This window comes from Marmota monax, unplaced genomic scaffold (genome assembly GCF_021218885.2).
Source record: "Marmota monax isolate L192 unplaced genomic scaffold, Marmota_monax_Labrador192_F-V1.1 WCK01_AAM20220418_F8-fsc00185, whole genome shotgun sequence".
NCBI classification, from domain to species: Eukaryota; Metazoa; Chordata; class Mammalia; order Rodentia; family Sciuridae; genus Marmota; species Marmota monax.
In genome coordinates, this window is record NW_026693278.1 from 339,471 (window position 1) to 357,712 (window position 18,242).

General features: G+C 59.9%; 1 protein-coding gene across 5 annotated transcripts; it reads right to left on the reverse strand.

Annotated features, from left to right (window-relative positions):
- Positions 1-4,661: 4,661 nt before the first annotated feature.
- On the reverse strand, positions 4,662-12,930 carry Sdsl (serine dehydratase like). Of its 5 annotated transcripts, none has more exons than XM_046456528.2 (9): positions 12,819-12,930; positions 9,573-9,753; positions 9,433-9,472; positions 8,661-8,800; positions 7,671-7,940; positions 7,481-7,569; positions 6,556-6,783; positions 5,871-5,995; positions 4,662-5,053 (listed from the first exon to the last, which is right to left on the reverse strand). In XM_046456528.2, exons 2-9 carry the CDS (start codon positions 9,729-9,731, stop codon positions 4,863-4,865), a joined length of 1,242 nt encoding a protein of 413 aa, XP_046312484.1. In that variant the 5' UTR covers positions 9,732-9,753; positions 12,819-12,930; the 3' UTR covers positions 4,662-4,862. The 5 variants fall into 5 exon arrangements, with proteins under 5 accessions (XP_046312484.1, XP_046312482.1, XP_046312483.1 ...); XM_046456526.1 differs by lacking the exon at positions 12,819-12,930 and adding an exon at positions 11,913-12,546; XM_046456527.1 differs by lacking the exon at positions 12,819-12,930 and adding an exon at positions 11,714-11,906.
- Positions 12,931-18,242: the final 5,312 nt, after the last annotated feature.

The following is an 18,242-nucleotide window of genomic DNA, read 5'->3' on the forward strand; positions in this document are numbered from 1 at the left end:
TCCGTATACCCTTTACCTCTCTGTCCACCTTTTCTTTGTTTACTGAATTTTTTATTTTCTTGTGGTGGTGGTGGGGATCAAGCCCAGGGTTTCACACATGCTAAGCAAGTGCCACACCCTGAGGTACACCACCAGGCCCCTGTCCATCTTCTCCTACTCTCCCCTGCAGCCACACTGGCCTGCTCACACAACTCTACCTCAGGGCCTTTGCACATCCTGCTCCCTCTGCTCTTCCCCTGCCTCCCCCACAGGGCTTGCTCCTTCATTGCCTTCAGACCTTGACTCAGATTGCACCTTTTCAAAGAGGGCTTCTTTGACCTCCCACCGCCACCAGCTCAACTAACTGTGATAGACAAAAGACTTAGGAACCAAATTAACCAAATACTCTGTCAAGACTGGATCCTGCCTCCACAAACCAACAAGACTTTTCTTTTAGACCGTCTGGGGGAAATGGAACAGAGACCCCGTGTTAGACAGTGTCAAGGAATGGCTGGTGATGGGAGGACGCAGTATTGTGCTTACATTTAAATTTAAGTTTTTTTCTTTATCTGTTAAAAACTCATCTTGGCCTACTGTATAAGCAGAACTGCGTGATACTTAGGATGGCTTTAACACAAGAAAACTGTCCCCACCTCGTCCCTGTCATTCTCTCCCTCCTCACCCTGCCTCGTCTTTCCTTGAAGCAGCTCTCAGTAGGTGACAGGTTACATTTCTAACTGGGGGCCTGTCCTTGTCCATATCTCTGCACTGGAACGTAAGCTCCATGAGGGTGGGGCTTTGGCTGCATCCCTGGACTTAGAAACCCCTGGTAAAGGACCCTCAGGCAGGGGTCAATGTTGCTTGGAGGCCCCGGGCACTTTTCCCCAGCATAGATGGCCGCCACCCTTCCAGTCCCCACACACGAACCAGGAACACAATGTAGAGAAACCAGGTGTGCAGGTCTGGGATGGATTCCCCAAAACTCCCAGCGTGGGACACGAGGTGCCCAGCCTGACCCTAGAGCTGCAGGACACTGAGGTCCCCAATGAGTCCTCATGAGAACAAAGCACCCTGCCAGGGCAGTGGGGAGAGCCTGCGTCCCTGCCCTCGATGTCCCAGCATGGACAGCTGTGCCTCTCTGGACCTCGCCACCCCCATCCCTCTCTGCAGACAGCCCTGCCGGCCTCCAGGAGGCTTAGAGAGAAGACGTTAAGAAGGGTGCTGCCTCCCAGCCCCTCCAACGAGGGAACTGCCTCCCTGAAGGGCTTGTGCTCCAGCGGTGGAGGGGGCTCCAGGCTCCCCCAGACCTGCCCACCCCTTGCATTAGTCGCTTCCAAGAGACCCTTGCCCACCATGACTTTAAAATCCTGCAATCTTTACGATCCCTGGCCTCCGCCGGCCAGCAACATCCCAGGGAGCTTTGCCTCGCTCTACAGTAAAAGCAGCAGGAACTCCCAGGTCCCTTGGAGCAGGAAGAAAAGTGGATTCAAAGCGAGGGCTGCCCTCATTTTGTTGAAAGCGAAGCCCAGATAAGACTCGAGCCAGGCCGGCAGCCCAAAGCGGGTCAAGTCAACTGGAGACACATGGCCACCGCGCACCCTACTCCCCAAGCCCAGGCGACACGGAGAGCAGGATTTACTGACTTGCCAAATCGGAGGGTCCAGGGATGCTCCGCTTCCCCGCCAAAACCCAGGGAGCCATTCTGATTGGACAACTCGGAGGCTGGGTCCACCCTGGAGCCAATCGCTGTGGTCCGGGGAGATGCAATGCTCGGATTGGCTCAGGCGGGAGTCAAGTGCTCCTCCCCTGGATTCCGGGAAGTGGCAGGAGCTTTCCCGCTCCCACAGGCACAACCCTCGACCCGCTTCACTGAGGACCTAGAGGCGGGAGCTCTGGCTGGTGACGGGATTATAAATGTCAAGTGCAAAATTGCAAAGCACCAAGCAGGCTCCTGATGGACAGGGGCGTACGAGTGCGCTCAGGTGCGTGCAAACACGCGTGCAGGGTCACAGGTGTGCACACAACAGAAGACTTGGGACAGGAAGTGCCACCATCAGAATGCTCGTGTCCCCCCTAAATTTATGTCGAAACCCTGACCCCACAGCAATGGTATTAAGAGCGGGTGATTAGGTCATGGGGACAGAACTCTAATGGGGGGATTCGTGCCTGAAGAAAGAGGCACCCAGGGACCACGCTTGCCCCTCTGCCGTGTGAGGTTGCAGTGCGAAGACGTTTGAGGCATCATCACCTTGACCTTGAACTTTGCGGCCTCCAGAACTGTGATCAATACATTTCTATTATTTTATAAACCTCCACCAGTCACGCTGCCAGGTCTGCAGGATTTCGTCATAGTGGCTGGAGGGGACTCAGACACAAAGCCACCCTGAGCCGCCCCTTCCCCTTAGGACGCTCAGGCCATTATCCACAAGGCAGCAGCATTGGCCGGACCCTGGACGGGGCTCTTGCCCAGGCTGGGGAGGGACGGGTGGCAGCAGCTGAGCCTGCACCACCCAGTTCTGGGGTCAGAACACTACCTTTGCCTGCGTCTCCCTGTCACCTGGCTTGAAGGCAGGACTGAAGGACCAGATGGAGATGAGGCCCTTGGAGTCCGAGGTGTTGGGACCAACCAGGTGGAGGACAGAGGGGCCTCCACTGCAAGGCGCTGCAGTGGGCGTGGGAGGCTGGGTGTATCTCAAATGTGCACACCTGGTGACCTGGTCTGCAGTGTTCCCGGTGCAGCCCTGGACAAACACAGAGACACCCTGTCCCAGTTACCTCCTTGGAGGCCCTAGAAGGCAGAGGCAGAGAGATAAGAGTCTCCACCTGCACGGCCAGCCTTGCTGCAGCCAATCGTAATGGCTCCTGTCCCTTCTCTGAGCCCTGACCCTTCCTCCCTTCCTCCACATGCCTTGGGTGTCAACCAGGAGGGGCCACACTGGCCCACTGATGTGTGTTATCTGGATGGGGTCAACAGCGCCTTCGGCTTCTTATCTGCATCTCCAGAGACCAGGAGAGGGGCAAGCAGCAGCTGAGGCCTGTCCCAGGGGCACAGCCACAGACATGAGGCAGGCGGGGCCCCCTGGGAGACAGAGCACCTGGGACACAGTGGCAGCAAAGGAAAGGAGGTGGCAGAGCAGTAGGGATTACATACTCTTTACATATCAGGGTTGCCATACAGCTGTGTGACCCAGGCTAAGTGGCTCAACTGCTCTGTGCCTCAGTTTCCTCATTTACAAAAGAGGGATAATGATACTACCCCACCACGAGGATCATTATGAGATAAGATGAAAGGAGTCCACATGTGAATAAATCCTAATTCCTCCCCACCCGGGTTGTGGGAGGAGGGAGGCTTAGGGGACAGGAACAGTAGGCATTTATTGAAAGACTGCCTGTAGCCAACCATAGTGACAGCCCTCCACAGCCTGCTTTACGGAAAGCACACTGAGGCACTCAGGGGCCACCTTTGTGTCACCGTGCAGGTCAGCAGGAGCAGAGTCGGTGCAGGTCCAGCTGCATCCAGCTCCAGAGCTCATAAGGTCTTCTCTGTCCTGGGGAATCCACAAAGTGAACTTTGACCCAGGAAATAGGGCCTGGTTCTGGGGTCTCTGGGGGGCGGCATCCCTGGCAACCACAGGTTAAAGAGAGAATGAGACAGGGAGCCCCACTGGTCACCGCAGGCTCAGACCCTGCTCCTGAGCAAGGACGGGCTTCCTGGTGGAGGAAGTGGTCAGCAGCGGTGAGAAGGCCTCCTACATCACTGAGGGGAAGCCGGAGGCCCAGAGAGGGAGGGCACTTGTCCAAGGTCACACAGCCCACAGGAGGCAGGAGAGGGGGCTGCGGGAGGGGTGGGAGGCGGGCTCTCGGTGGGTCTGGTGGTCCAGACCTCTGAGTTGTCTCCTAGCAGGGCTGCGAGGGGTTAGAAAAGGCTCCTTGGTGCCAAGACCCTGTGGCCCATCTCTGGGGCCTCGGCACTCCCGGCCAGTGAGGGGCCCACAGAGGGGGAGCCCAGGAGAACCCCAAGGGTGCCGGCCTCCTGCCCTGGGCCAGCTGGCCCCGAAGGAGACCCTTTGCTGCCCCCTTGTGGCCACAAGGAAGTGGACTTTCCATCCTGCTTCCTAAGAGGCACCTTGAGGGGCCCTGGGCTCCTGCTCCCCGGGGTCACCTGCGTCCAGACCACCTGGGTTCCTACCCCTTCCCAAAAACCCCGCCTCCACCACCTCCCGCACGGTGAGCCCCCAGCCACATGGAGTGACGTTGGACATTGCAGAGTTTGAACCTGGCTGGGTCCCGTCCCTGCTGTGTCCTTGGGTGACCTCTGTCCACTGCCCTGCTCCATTTTCCCATCTGTAAAGCAGGGGCAGGAATAATGGCTTCTACTTCATAGCACCTCCGAGGAGATGAAGGAAGACGGTGGGTAGAAAGTTCTAGAAGAGTCCCTAGCACGTGATTCACTCAATAGACACTGTCCTCTCCCTCAGATCTGATGAGTGACAATGTCCCTGTCCTTCCTGACCCGGGCCCCCTGAGCCGGCCCTGTAGGTGAGAGGAGCCCTCATAGGACCTGGGCTGGCTGGCTTCCTGTAGCACAGCTGGGTGTGGGCAGTCACCTGTCACAGGACAGGATTAGGATTGTCACCGTGCCTCCTTGAGCTAGCGGAAGGAGAAAGACGGGATCCACAGGAGATGGCAAACTTGGCCCAGAGGGCTTTATTGGCCGTGGCTGCCAGGAGCCCCAGGAGCAGTTCTGGAGGGCTTTCTGGAGGAGTAGTAGTAGGAGGAGGGCATCTTGAATGTCCAGGAAGCCCCCACAGTCATCCCCTGGAGCAGAGGCCCTGAGCCAGCCACACGTGTCCACAGCCTTCGCGGGCGGGTCTTGGGGACCCTCAGCTTTGGCCCAGCTTGGCTTTCAGAGCCTGCAGCTCTCCACTGTTGATGCCGTTGCCCCCACAAACGATGACCACGACAGAGGCCAGGGGGCCCAGGCGGCCCTCAGCCTGCAGCCTCCCCAGGAGGCCCGAGTAGATGAAGGCCAGGGCTGCACCGCAGGCGGGCTCCACCAGCAAGCGCTCGTCATCTGCGGGGCGGGAGCAGAGGGAGCCGGGCTCAGCTGGCCCCTGGCTCCACGGGCCACCCGGCCACCTTCTCACAATCTGTCACTGGCCTGACCCTCTCTCAGGAGTCACCCCACCATTTCTCTCTCCAGCCGTCCACTTCTCCATTCATCACTAGCCTGTCTGTCCATCCGTCACGGTGGCCATCCATCAACGTATTCATCCATCCGTCTCCTTTCCATCATTCGGTTGTCTGTCTGTCCATCCATCAACATGTCTATTCATCATTGTGCCCGTCCATCCGTCCATCCATCCATCCGTCCGACTCCACATCAAGCATCAGTCTCGCCCATGGCTGTCCCGCCCACTCTCCATCCCTGCCCCGCCCACTCTCCATGCCCCCCTCCCTCCCATCCCTTCAGCCAGCAGATCCCCGCGGGGCCCACTGCTGGAGCCTGTGCTGGAAGGACCCCAGGGGACACCACCCGGCCCCGCCCTCGTGAAGCTGGCCGTCTGGTGGCGACAGATGGGAACCAGCCGGGATGCACCGAGGGGCTGGTGCACAGGAGGTCCCCAGCCTGGGCACTGTGGCGGAGACCTGGGGGCTTCCTACAGGAGGTGCCACGGTGACTCAGTCACTAGCCCTCTGTCCTGGGAAACGGATAGCAGGCAGGGCCAGGGATGGATGCAGAGGCAGGGACGCCCTCCTCCACCCGCCCCACCTGCTCCAGGGCCCCAAGCACAACTGCCCACGCCCTGCCCGGGTCGGGCGCTGAGAGCACCTCAGCCAGTGCACTGGGGACTTGCTGGGTCCCGGGCCAGCGGGGCCGTGCCACTCACCCAGGAACCGCTGCACAGCGCTCACGGCCTCCGCATCGTCCACCACCTCAGACAGGACCCTGCACTCCCGCGTGCACTCCAGGGCCCGCGCCGCCACCGTCTTGGCGCCCAGGCTCTTGGCCACACTGCAGGAGGCAGGCAGGTCAGGGAGGGCAGGGAGCTGGGGGAGCTGGTCCCCACGGGCCCACACCCTGCGAAGACTATGCCCCCTGTCCAGAGCCCCCCGGGGCACCAGACTCCTGGACCCTGAGAATGACCAGTGTGGCAGCAGTCACCCTGACCCTTCCACCCGGGGACGCCTGGACACAAGAAGTTCACTGTCTGTAACTGTGGGGCACACAGACAGGAGGCAAAGCCCCAGGGAGCACGTCCCCCTTTGGGGACAGGACCGCCGGCCACTTGGTTGTCCGGGGCAGCTTGGTGTCTTCATTTCCTAACTGCCCTGCATCTGGCTCAACCTGCTCTTCAATGGAGCCGATCAAGGAGGACTTGCTCTATTAGTGGGTGAGGCTTGGGGGACCCCACCCTTCCTCTGCTGCTCAGCGCTTCCCAATCAGACCCTCAGTACCGTGCCTGGGGGACAAGGAGACCCCTTTTGGGCCTTGTCCACCCTGCTGGCTGGGGCAGGAGGCGCTGGGCACAACAGCCCGCCCACGGCCCCCTCCAGCGCCTGGCAGGGGCTCACCTGGTGATGTCCGGCAGCGTGACCAGCTTGCCTGCCTCCACGGCGGCGTTGAAGCTGTGCGCCCCTCGGGTCTCCATGGCGATGATGGGCACGTGCTGCCAGCCCACCTCCACCAGGCCGGCCACCACCCCTGCCAGGAGTCCCCCGCCGCCCACTGCCAGGACCACGGCACCTGGCGGGGTCCCCAGGGTGGCCTTCAGCTCCCGCACCAGGCTGGCGTTGCCTTCCCTGGAGAGAGGAGTTGGGGGGGACACCACAGGTTCCTGGATGGGGTGGGCTGGGCTCCCTGCCCCCACATATGCACAAATCCCTCTCTGTCCCCTTCCCACAGCCAGCAGGCAGGAGAGTCCCTGTGGGGGCCCATCGTCCCCTGCATTCCTTCCTTCAGTCACCCCCACCACCACCTCCCAGGCACTTTCCTGGACATGACCCCAATGAGTCCCCCAACAATTTTGGTAAGAGGCAAAATGTTAGTGCACATGGTTGAGGGGACGGGCCTGTCACTTGGACTCAGCTGACTGAAGTTGTGGGGCTAGTACTGGCTGTGTGATCTTGGGCAAGTTGCCTAACCCCTCTGTGCCTCCGTGGTCTGGCCTGTGAAATGGTTTTAACAACAGTGCACCCAAGGGCTTTGGGGAGGATACACAGGAGGGCACAGGGAAGGCCCTTAGCCTGGGGTGGGCCCCAAAGCCCTTGCTCCGTCTGTCAGGGGGACTTAGCGTCACCATTTCCGTCTTACAGATCTGGATCCTGGGGCGCAGGGAGGTGGGTTGCTATGTAGTCACAGGGTCTCCGAGCAGCAGAGGCAGGGCCTGGACCCCCTCTGTCCACTGTGGAAGCGTCCTTCCCCCCGGGCCTTGCTTTCCCTTCTGTCCAGGGCAGGACCTGACTTGGTGAGGGTCTCCCGTGCTGGGCCTCCTCTTACCATATCAGAGGGTGGTCAAACGGGGGGACGTTCACCCAGCCATCCCTCTTGGCCAACTCCTGTGCCCTCAGATTGGCATCATCCCAGATCTGAGGAGAAGCAGAGGGGACCCTCAGAAGCCCCAGGTGCCGGCTCCGCAGAGACCAGAGCAGGTGCCAAGGCTCCCAGACGCCCAGATCCAGGGCCTCACCTCTGTCCCCTTTCTCCGCAGAGAAGACTCATATTTCTCCTTCAAGACCCAACTGAGGGGACCCTTCTGGGGGGGCTTTCCGGGTCCCCCTCCCCAAGTCTGAGGCGCACCCTGCTGGGCTGCGGCCCGTGTCCAGGACCCCACTGCTCCTGCGTCACAGGTGCGTGCCTGTGGCCGAGCCCACCCGGCCTCTTGACGCTGGTATCCACTGGGACTTGCTCTGGTCAGTGGCCAGTGGCAGGATGCACAGCGTGGGCTCTGAGCAAAGGTCTGAAGGGACGTCACATGTTCCATCTGAGACCCTCTGGCCATGGCCGTGAGGAGAGGGTGCTGCCTCTGCCGGACGACCTGCCTCTGCCCCGTGGTGCAGCAGGGGACGCCGCCTCCGCGAGCCCAGGGAGGGCAGTGGAGCCTCTGCCCAGCGTGGGCTTGGGCTTGGGCCACACGGCCCCTTCCAGCAGCAGCTGCTGCCTCCCCTGGGGCCTGGGCTTCATGGCACCACCAACCTGGCTGTCTCCCGCTGGACACCTGCATCTCCCAACACACGCCAGTGCCCGAGCAGAGCCCACAGGGTCCTGGACCCCTGATACGGCAGGCCCAGGCAGGCACAGGCACAGGGGACATAGGATGGCCGGGAGGGGCGGGTACAGGATGAGCGGGTGGATGAGTGGGCGGGTGGGTGATGGATTGATGGATGGGTGGGGTGGCTGGCTGGATGGGTGGATGAGTCCATGAGTAGGTGGGAGGCCCCAGAGGGAGAGAGGGAGGTGAGAAGCTACTTAATGGAAGGATGGCTAGATTGATGGGGTCACCCAGAGGAGGTGTTTTGAGGACAAGGAGAGGCGAGTGGGGTCCTGGCCCTCAGTGCACAATACCCCCCTCTCTCCCTCCTCAGCTCAGCCGTCCTGAGAGACGACCTAGGAGGTGACTCCCCCAGGGGTAGGAGGGGTGGGGACGTCCCCGTGGCTGCTGTCCTCCCTGGGTCCTCACCTTTCCAGCCAGCTGCACCTCGGCCCCCTGTCCCTGCAGCCTCGTCACCACCTGCAGGGAAGTGGTCTCGGGGAGCACGATGGTGGCCGGGATGCCAAGCTTCCGAGCAGAGTAAGCGGCAGCGATGCCCGCGTTGCCCCCTGGGGTCAGAGAAGGGGTGACATGTGCAGAGCGGCCTGGGCCTGTTGACACCCCCAGCTCTCCCTCCACCCCCTTGGGAGTCACACTTATGCCCCCCACTGACTCGTCCCCTGGCTGCAGAGGTGGACACCTGATCTAAACTGAGCCAATCGGAGAACTTGACCTCTCGACCCACGACTGGCTTAGGGATGAGTAGTGACCCAGGCTGGGCCACAAAGAGGAATTCTAAGGCTGCGGAGAAGTTTTTCTCTTCATTCTAGTCAGGAGATAGCAGGACAGCAGGTCCCTCCGGCAGACATCTTGCTGTCGTGAGGCCTGGGTAAGATGGAGGTAGAGGAGAGAAAGAAATAGGAAAGGAAGGACCGCAGAAGAGACGGCCTGGATCCAGCTGAGCCTGAAAGCCACACAGCCTGAGGATTTTCAGTTCTTGGAACCTGTAGCTTAAACTTGGTGCTACCACCCTGAGTCCCCGATTCTGAGAAGAAGCCCAGGAGAGGACATAAGAGATGGCTGCCTGAGATTTGACCCTGATAAGGAGGCCAAGCCCTGGACATCTACAGCCACCCCAGACAGGTTCTCCTCCCCAGCCCTGCCTGGAGGACCCCCACAAAGCAGAAAGGGGTGGGGTCACCTGAGGAGCACACCAGGTGTTTGCACCCGCTCTTGGCCATCTGGGGAGAGAAGGAATGGCGTCAGGGGCTAGCCCAGGCAGGCGGCCTTGAGGCCAGTGCAGGGCAGCTGGACGCGCCCCCTCCACCCACACGCCCTCACCTGCTGGCAGAAGTGCCCGATGCCCCGGATCTTGAAGGAGCCGGCCGGCTGCATGTTGTCACACTTGAGGAGGACCTTCACGCCCGCCTCCCGGGACAGCGCCCAGCTCTCCAGCAGAGGAGTGGTCGTGTGGAAGTGGCCAGTCGGGGCGCCCTCCATCCCAGCCACCAGGGAGACGGCCCTGCAGGGGCACACAGTCCTCAGGGCTCCAGGCAAGAGGCGGGGAGGCTGAGGCCCTGGGCCTGGGCACCCTGAGCCCCGCTGGCTGCCGAGCTGGGAGACCCCAGGCAAGCGCCTGCCCCTCTCTGGGCTTCAGCCTCCCCTCTGCCCAGGAGGCCTGATCGGGCAGGATGTGACCCCTCATGACGAATGAGTTCATCCAAGTTCCCTTGGGACACTGAGCACCTACAACGCGTCGGGCAGAGGTCAGACCTCGCTGTCCAGGTGGGCAGTCGGAATCACAGGAGTCCACACAGGAAGGAGCGACCCCTGGGGGTCCAGTGGCATCCAGAACTGGGTTGTGACCCCTTGTGGCCATCACATGGCCTCAGTGAGCGAGGACACAAGGCCTGCACCCTCATCCCTGTCCCTCCTGCTTCCTGGATTCTTATTTTCTCCATTATTGTTATGACCATTATTCCCCCGATTATCACATCCGGAAACATGTCAGCATGTGTCCCTAAAAGCACTTTTAAAAAAAGTACATGGTTTCACCACTGTATACATTTGTCCAAACTTATTGCACTCCATACTTAGAGTGAGATGATTTGATTTTATGTAAATTATGTCCAATGGTGCTACTTTTAAAAAGCAAGATGGTGTAGCTCATGCCTGCTATCCCACCTACTTGGGAGGCTGAGGCAGGAGGATGGAAAGTTTGAGGCCAGCCTCGGCAACTTAGGGAGACCCTGTCTCAAAATAAAACAAAAAGGGCTGGGGGTGTGGCTCGGGGATAGAGTGCCCCTGGGTTCAATCCCCAGGGCTGCGAAAATTTTAAGAATTAAAAAGAAACAAAGGAAATTCTAAGCATCTCATTATATGTGACCGCTGCTTGGTTTCATGGCTGGTCGAGGGATTTAAAGGTTTAATTTCTAAATTTTTCTTTGTCACCTGCTCTGGCAGGGCTGGGGTGAAGCGGGAGTGGGGGGGTGGAGTGGCTGAGACTAGATCAGCCTCCTCCCCAGGGGCCGGACTCCACCTAGAGGGCGAGACCTTGAACTCTGTTCTGACCCATAGGTCGTCACAGGGGGGCTTCGGGAGGGATGACAGAGGGGACCACGGGGAGAGCATTTCTGCAGAGGGACAAGGTCTGGAGCAGGTGGGCGGATGGGCAGGGAAGGAACAGGCCCCGGGAGGACCCTGCTCCACGGTGGCCACCAGGGGGCGCGCCACACCCTACACAGCCCGACTTGGGGTCCACGTTTAGTCTCCAAAGGCCGCAGAGCAGAGAGGACCAGGTTTCCTGGCACTTCATCTGACCCTGTGCCCTTGGCACCTCCTTACCCTCCCCACCCCCGCCCCACAAGGCAGGGCGAAGTCCAAGCCTCTCCACATCCTCACCCCAATTCTGGAGCCCAAAAGCCTGGGGTTTAGGATCAAAGTTAGAAACCAGCTCTGAGTTCCTTGGCTGTGTGACCCAGGCAAGTGTCTTGAGCTCTCTGTGCCTGTTTCCCCTTCCGTCAAATGGAGATAAATACAGTCCCCAATTCTCAGCCTGTGGTGTGCGTGAATAAGGATAACAGCTACCAGAGGTCAGGTGGCAGACAGTGGCCGGGTTCTCTGGGGTATTAGCTCACTGGGGCCTTTTAACAATGCCAGCACACTCACCCTTACTCTATCCTGTCTCTAAAGCACCCACAAGGTGCAGGCCTTGACCCAGGAACTGGGGACAGCACAGTGAAGCAGGCAGGCGTCCACTTCAGAGCTGACTGAGCGTCTGATGAGGAGAACAGCATGCAACAAATAACAGCACAGACAAACAAAATGATCAGAAATGGTGGAAACTGCCGCGTGCGGAAACACAGGTAGGTAGTTGTGAATAAAGATCAAGGGGACCTGTTTTGGGTGTGCAGGCCAGGAAAGACCTGCAGGAGGTGGGACGTGACACTAAGACCTGGAAAGCGAGAGCAAACTGGCCATACCACAGGCGAGAGGAGCTGTGTGTCCCAGGGTGGTGGCAGGATTGAGCCAGGCCGTGTGCTGACGGTGCAGACTTTGGCCCGACAGCCGCGAGGACTTGCTGGGAGCCGGGCACTCTGCCAGGCACCCTATGTCTCCTCTTATCTGACGCTCAGACAGCACCGAGGCCATTTACTAGCCCATGAGGCCCAAAGGGGTCACCTCCAAGGTCACACAGCTGTGAAGGTCATCCAGCTAGGAAGTGTGGGCTGCGTCCGCTGCTTGTCCCCTGCTTGTTAGCGTGGCCACGATGAAGGGTGTGGGCATCTGATACATAACTGCCAACTTCTTCAGGCGTCAAGTGCCCCCAGCTCGGTCCCCACGCGTCTCCAGCCCCCTTCGTTATAGCAACCATCCCCCCAGAGACAGCAGGCATCAGTTAAAGGCCGGCAGCCTTATCAAGGCCAGGTTGGTCCCTTAGGGCTAGGCGGACTGAGGCCTTGGCCCAGGGACATGCAGTGCTTGCCAGAGTGGCAGCCACCAGGACTCAGGTGGCAGCCTGTCCCTTCTCACGGGCCTCATGGTCTCCCGTGAACTGGGGTAAGGGGCCCTCGCTTTCCATGCCTTGACCCTGAGGGCTACCTGGGTGGCCCTCCACAGTCGAATCCCTGCGGAGCCTGGGGCCGGTCCCTGGCGGGGTGCCCAGCCCTGCCCTCTGGCCAGCAGGACCTTCTGCAGACCCAGGGTCCCCTGCAGGGCACCCTGAGCGGACGCACGTCCCCAGGGAGGGCTCAGACCTTGCTGCTCCCTCTGCCCGTCCACCCAGCTGACCTTGGCCCCCGACCAGGAACCCCCAACTCACACGCTACCCCGGGGCCCCAGCAACACTGCTGCTCCCGGCTCCTCACCTACCTGAGCTGTCCCCAAGCTGGGCCCTGGCTGCTGCCAGCCAGCCCCTCCCTGGCCCTGGCCCCGCCTCCTGTGTTAAAGGGGCAGCTCCCGCCCAAGGCTGCCTGGGACGGAGGCAGAAAGCAGGGGAGGTTGAGGCTCACAGCCGCCCCAGCCTCCCCGTGTGCATTTCCCCTGTCAGATGGAGGAGCAAAGGGAGGCTCAGAGAGGGACACTCACTTGGCCGTGGATGCCCAGCTAGCGAGGGGCAGAGATGCTAGACCCCCTCCCGTGAGAGACTTCTCCCAATCTCCCTCCGAGCCCTGGGCTCATCCCAGGCCAAACCCCTTCCCTTGAAACGTGAAAGCAGGGACAAGGAGGTAACCGTCATCTGTCATGTGAGAGGGGCTCGGAGACTTCACACCCAACTCTGGGGCCCAGTTACTGCTCAAATGAGCGGCTGACCACTGATCCATTCACTCAATAAATATTTATTGGACACCTACTATGTGCCAATCCCTGGGACCTTTAGCCTCAAACAAGATAAGGTGTCCCCTGTCGTCACAGCACCTTTGGGTGCCACAAAAGAGGAATTGTCGTCTCTGCTAGGGATGGGGACAGCTGGGAAGTGAGTGGGGCTGCGGAGCCCAGAGCAGGGGACCTGCCTGGAGGAGAAGGCAGGGACTGAGCAGCAAGTGGCCTGGGGACAATGGACGGGGCAGAAGCCACAGGGATGTCTGAGCCAGTGACAGGGCACCTCAACCTTGCCCAGGGGCACTGGGGAGTCACGGAGGGCGTTAGGCCTGTAGGTGACTGGGTCTGATTGACATCTCCATTGCCACCTCCCTGGTGAACCCGAGCCACGCACACACGCCTGAGCCTCAGTTTCCCTGTTTGTAAAGTCGAGATCCCAGGAGGACCCAGTGTTCTGTGTCCCCCCTGGACCATGTGTGACCTCCCGGGGTTGAGGACCAGCTCCTGGACACGTGGCGTCAAGTGGCGCTGTCTAGAGGTAGCCGCCCGCCATGAGGACTCTGGCGAGTTTCTCCCCAGCCTCACACTGAGCACGCCCCACCCTTGCCAGGTGCCCTGTCCTTGCCAGGTGGTTGAACTAGGGAGAGAGAGGGACACATGATACGTGACAGTCACACCCCAGGAGGTCAGAGGGCAGAGGTTTACCAGAGGGCAGCAGGGGCGAGGGATCTGGGAGGGCCTCCGAGGAGGTCTGCTCCAGCACATGGCTAGGGCTTAGATAGGAAGCACAGCTACACTTATTTCATGCCTACTGTATACCAGCCCTTTTATACTGACTAGCGGAAATAGCTTTTAAATAGTTGGAGATTTTTAAATAGTTGGGGGTTTACTTCTGTGTGCATTAGGAGACATATACACTGTGTGTGTGTGTGTGTGTAATACCAAACCCATAATTTTGTGGATATTAATGCTTAGGGAGAAGTGAGGTGTTAAAATGTTTAAATGCAATCTCTTTAAAGTATTAAGCATAGAAGAATGTCCAGTGTGGCGGTGTGCCGAGGCGTTAGATCGAAGACCCCAGAGCCAGGCCATGGTACAAGCATAGCTCTGCTGTTTCCTGGCTGTGTGACCTCAGGCAAGTCACCTGACCTCTCTGTGCCTTGATTTCCCAGCTGTAAGATGGGGATAGAAATAATCCTTTCCTATGAGAGCTGATGGGAGGGTCAATGAGCAAATGTCTGTGAAGCCTTAAGAGAAGTGGCCGGTGCTCGGGGTTGGGTGTTCTTGCTGCTCTTTGCTGTCATTATGACCCCTAGGAAAGAGGTGACGTGACAATATGGCACAGATTGCAAAGGGGGGAATGCCCGAGGTCTGGGAGTGTGGCATCCTTCTGTCACAGAACACTTATGACTACCTGGGGAAGTGGGGACCCCAGGGAACCCTGCATGGAGGAAACAGGCTCAGAGACCCAGGCACTTTCCCAAGGTCACACAGCAGCAGAGCCAGGGCTCAGACCCAGGGGCCGGGGCCAAGCTCCGGCTGCAGTGAGGAGAGGCTGGTGGGGTGGGCCGGGCCACTGGCCATGTTCGCCGCCAGTCCCGTCCCTGACACCTCGGCCTGCCACCCTGGCCTGTCCCCTGGCTACTTATTAAGCTTCATTTCGCCATCCTCCCCTGCAGCTGGCGTTCCCAGGCGGGGTCACTGCGTGGAGAGAGGACGGAGTCTGCACATCGCGATCGTCACCACCAGGGTCGCACTTTTCGCGGGTACCCTGCCTCACGCACCTTCTGAGTTTCACCAAATGACGAAGGAGCAGGCTGTGGGGCGGGGGGCAGGTGACAGCAAGTGGCCCACCTCTCGGCCCCCGTGCATCATGGTGCCCTCCAAGGGCGGCGTCTCCAGCCCTGTTAGAGGAGGCGGTCGCCCCAGCCAGGGGACTCGGCTGGCTGCACTCACAGGCCATGGCTGAGTGGCCCTGTCCTCTGTAGGACAGCCGCCCTGACCCAGCCCGTCCTGACCACTCCCCACGCTGACCCGACACCCAAGGGCCCCTGTTGGCCCTGCCCGGGTTAGAACAGTTTGAGACCCTGGTGAGGAGGTCTATCTTTCTCTCTCCCTCCCTCCCTCCCTCTAATAAAAGTGAAGCAAAGGGGCAGAGGGTGGCGAGTGAATCTGAGGGTGGTTATTAGGTCATGGAGTTCTGAGCAGTTGCAAGGGGACGTGAAGCTGTGGCGTGGGGTTGCAGGAAGCCGTCATCCAGATCTAGTTAGATCTCAGTCTGTGCCTCCAAGGAGACGGTGGTGATGTGTAATGGGAGGGGGGGGAGAAGGGAAAAGAAGTAGGGGCAGCCGGGACAGTGGCCCGCGCCTGTCAACCCAGCAGTTCGGGAGGCTGAGGCAGGAGGATCCTGAGTTCAAAGCCAGCCTCAGCAGCAGCGAGGCCCTAAACAACTCAGTGAGACCCTGACTCTAAATAGAATACAAAATAGGGCTGGAGTGTGGCTCAGGGGTCGAGTGCCCCTGAGTTCAGTCCCTGGTGCCCCCAAAGGAAAAAAGAGAGAGAGGAAGAGGCAGCTTGTGGCCGCCGTTTCAGATTCTGGGAAAAGCACAAGGAGCTAAGGCGGAGGCCAAGCCCCGCGGGACACCTTGAGTTTGCCTCCCGCCTGCTGCGGAATGGTTGCCCCCTTGTACCAGGAGCACAGCTGGGACTGACCCTGGGCCACCTGGGGTGGGAGCAGACCACCATGGACCCAGCAGCACCCCCACTGCTGCCCTGGTCCCGTGAACACCCCTGACACCCTAAAAGAAGGGAATCCCCCCCATGACACAGATGAAGTATCAGCTTGAAATGACACGAAGCCAGGTCAGGGAGGCCCAGGGAGGTGTGGGATGGCGCAGGTGGTCCGTCCGCGTGGCTGAGACTGGACTCTGCTGAGAAGTCTTGGGCTTTCTTTTTCTTTTTTTGGGGGGTACCAGGGACTGAACCCAGGGACACTCACCCACTGAACCCCACCCCCAGCCCTGTTTTGCATTTTATTTAGAGACAGGGTCTCACTGAGTTGCTTAGGGCCTCGCTGTTGCTGAGGCTGGCTTGGAACTCAGGATCCTCCTGCCTCAGCCTCCTGAGCCGCTGGGATGACAGGATGACAGGCAGGAGCCACCAGCCACCGCACCTAGGGTTGTCAATGAGCTTTGGACAAAAGCCCAGAGAGGGCAGCTGACCGGCTCCCCCTCCCACGTGTCCACCATGCATGACAAGTACCCAGCGGGAGGCTCCGCCTGGCTGCAGGTGCCTGACCTTGGCCGTGGTGGCAGTTTTAGACACAAGGTCCCACCGAGAAGCTGTTTGTCACATTTGGAGATGACGCAAAGCTGAAAGGCCACAGGCAGCACCATCTAATAGGACAAAAAAGGTCCCATTAGGACCCAGTTAGAAAGCTGGACTGTGGCCACAGGTGCACCGTGTCCAAAACAGGGAGACCAGGCTGGGTCGGATCCATTTCACAAAGAAAAAAAAAATGTCATTTAACTTCTCCAGGGGGTTTGGGGGAGTCGCAGTTAGATAAGGAGCAACAGCTTTTTAGGTAGAAGACCTTCTTCCCACAGGGCCCTAAGCAACTGAGCGAGATCCTGCCTCGAAGTTCAAAATGTCAAAGGGCGGGGGAGGCGGCCCAGTGGTCCAGCGCCCCTGGTTCAGTCCCCAGAGTAAGAAAGAGAGGGAGGCCAGGGGAGGAGCGGGCGGGAGGTGGGAAAGCCGGTCCATGGAGGCCGCGTGGGGGTTGGAAGTGCCCAGGCTTAGGGCTGGGCCTGTCCTCTAAAAGAGGGGTGGGGAGTCCCTCTTGGAGCAGGTCCCCGGGCTCACAGGGGTCGGGTGGGGTCGTTCGGAAGCCCTCCAGGGCCCAGGCTGCACAGCCCGGGACCTCTCGGCATCCCCCTTTGTCCTTCTTGAACTTCTCGGATGTTTTCCTTTGTTTCATTTGACAGTGAACCGAGCCAAGTTTCCTGGGCACCTACTGTGTGCCAAGCCTGTCCTGGGTGCAGGGAATTCAGCACAGGAGGGATTCACAGGCCAGCGGGTGTGGGGGCGGCAAGTTGTGCAGACAAGGGTAGGCGGGGTGGTTTTAGATAGGGGCCAGGGAGTCCCCTCTGTGAAGGTGACAGGCAAGTCGACACTCGGGTGTGGAGGGGAGCCAGGTGGACCTGTGGGAAGAAGATCCGAGGTCCAGGCCCAAGATCCCAGGGCTTGGGCAGGCGCTAGCTGTAGAGGTTGGCTGGACTCTGGGTGCCGGGAGCTCAGGCTGCAGTGGATACCCGTACCGTGAGGGACCGAGGCAGCGAGTGGTTGGAGGCCCGAGAAGAGAGCAGAGGCTGAGGGGAGCAGGCAGGAGGTGGCACAGCCCGTTCTGGGCTGCTGTGGCCCCACTGGGGAGAGACCGGGCCACCTGGCTGCAGAGCGCCCCAGAGCTCCAGCCCAGGCACAGCAGGGAGCAGGCAGGAAGGACAGCTGAGCACCAAGGGGGACCCCAAAGTCCGGGACAGTGGGGAGGGCAAGGAAAAGGGTGGAGACGGGCACAGCTGCTGGCCTCAGGGCCCTCGCTCAGGCCCAGCCTCTAACCTTGCAATGCCTAGCCGCGTCTTTGTCCCCATCTCAAGGGTGGGAAAGGAAGCCAGGGCCGTGAGGTGACCACCCCGAGGTCACACAGCTGGGTGGCAGTGCCAGCCCAGGGGGATGGACTCAGGACTCTGAGACCTGAGCTAATCAAAGACACCAGAGCTACCTGCCAACCGGGGAGGCCAGGGGACAACGCCCACCCCCAGCTGTGAAAACACCCGTCACATCCCCACCTAGCTCCCAAGGACACTCTGACCTGACTGTCCTCAGGGACAGGGGACACTTCCCAGAAAGGTGTGATGTAACAGCAGCCGACGTGGGGACGTGGCACGTGGGGACGTGGGAGACGCTTGCCCAAGGTTCCCCGGCCAGCTCCTGCCTCCCCCGGGGCAGAGCAAGTCCTCAGTTTGTCCATCTTAACAGGGAGAGGCCGGCCTCGAGGAGACCCAGGTGGGAAAAGAGGGCTTCTGTGCTCTGTCCGTCACCCAGAGCCAGGGACACAAGTGTCCTTTGAACACCAGAAACTAAAAATGGCCATTGCTTTTTTTTGGGTGCCGGGGATTGAACTCAGGGGTGCTC